Source organism: Ammodytes marinus, assembly GCF_949987685.1.
Source record: "Ammodytes marinus genome assembly, chromosome: 7".
NCBI classification, from domain to species: Eukaryota; Metazoa; Chordata; class Actinopteri; order Uranoscopiformes; family Ammodytidae; genus Ammodytes; species Ammodytes marinus.
The window spans coordinates 1,402,662-1,403,925 of NC_137211.1; the positions used below are offsets into that span (position 1 = coordinate 1,402,662).

The window sequence follows — 1,264 nt, forward strand, 5'->3', positions numbered from 1 at the left end:
AAGTACATTTAATTTAGTGCATAATAGCTGACATTTTTATTTTGAATTTGAATATTATTGTTGGTAACAGGTCACTCTTGGCCTGCTTTAGTGTGTGTGTTTGTGTGAGTGTAAGAGAGAGGGAAAGAGAGAGACAGAGAGAGAGAGAGAGAGAGAGTGTGGTGTGTGTGTGTGTGAGTGTGTGTGTGTGTGTGTGTGTGTGTGTGTGTGTGGTGTGAGTGTGAGTGTGAGTGTGAGTGAGTGAGTGAGTGAGTGAGTGAGTGAGTGAGTGAGTGAGTGAGTGAGTGAGTGCGTGCGTGTGTGTGTGTTGGATGCTCACAGAAGCTGAGCAGTTGAACCATGGAGAGTCTCCTCCTGCTCCATCAGCTCCGCCTCACTGTCTGAATCCATCTCTTTCTAAAACTGTTAAAACACACTCACACACACACACACACACACACACACACACACACACACACACACACACACACACAGACAGACAGACAGACAGACAGACAGACAGACAGAATTTGGTTTGTTGGTATTTTATTTCAGGTCATTCATTCGAAATACAAAACTAAAAAGCCCCAAATAATATATATTGTAATTACAATGACCTGTCACTTTTACATTTATAAATGAATGGACATGTAGGAGGATCATGTCATGATGGTCTGCATTTGAAAATATTTTAAAGAAATCAATTAATGTTACCAATTATTTAACTGCAATGTCCGAGTATTTTAAGACTTTTCACACAGAGAGATTAATTGAATCACAATGTAATAATACAAATGTTGGTCTCATTATTAATTAATGAAATGTTTGTAAATACTTTTTTTCCCCCTTGTACCGCGTACCCAGTAGCTAGAAAACACTTGTAGGCCTAATAATGTATACCTGAATTTACTGAGTAATTCCTCTGTTATTTAGCGTTTTTAAAATGGAATAATGTGTTAATTATCACACACATTCTTCAGCTAATAAGTTATAATCAATACTTTATTTATAATTATTTGCGACCCTTTAGTTTAAAATGGCCCGTAGTAGCGTTTATTACTGTGGAATCTGTGGAAGATGAATCAAGCTAACGTTAGCTACCGTTACATAAACAAACGGTTAAATATTAAAAAGGCGAATCAACTGTTAGGTAAAAAAGTATTAAAATATTCCCTGGAACAAAAAGAAGTTTAACTCACCCCGTCCTTCAGAGGTTAACAGCCTTTGTTTTCTTTTTAGATCAATAAAACAAAGTTAATTTCTGTAAAACGGCTCCAACTCAAAT

At 36.6% G+C, this 1,264-nt stretch overlaps 1 protein-coding gene across 1 annotated transcript in view; it reads right to left on the reverse strand.

Moving 5' to 3' along the window:
* ccdc135 (coiled-coil domain containing 135) overlaps positions 1-390 on the reverse strand; it is a gene marked incomplete at both ends in the record, with an annotated part of 14,629 nt that extends 14,239 nt beyond the window's left edge. Inside the window, 1 exon segment of the mRNA XM_080031638.1 lies at positions 320-390. Within this exon segment, the coding sequence (XP_079887764.1) occupies positions 320-390 (71 nt within the window).
* Positions 391-1,264: the final 874 nt, after the last annotated feature.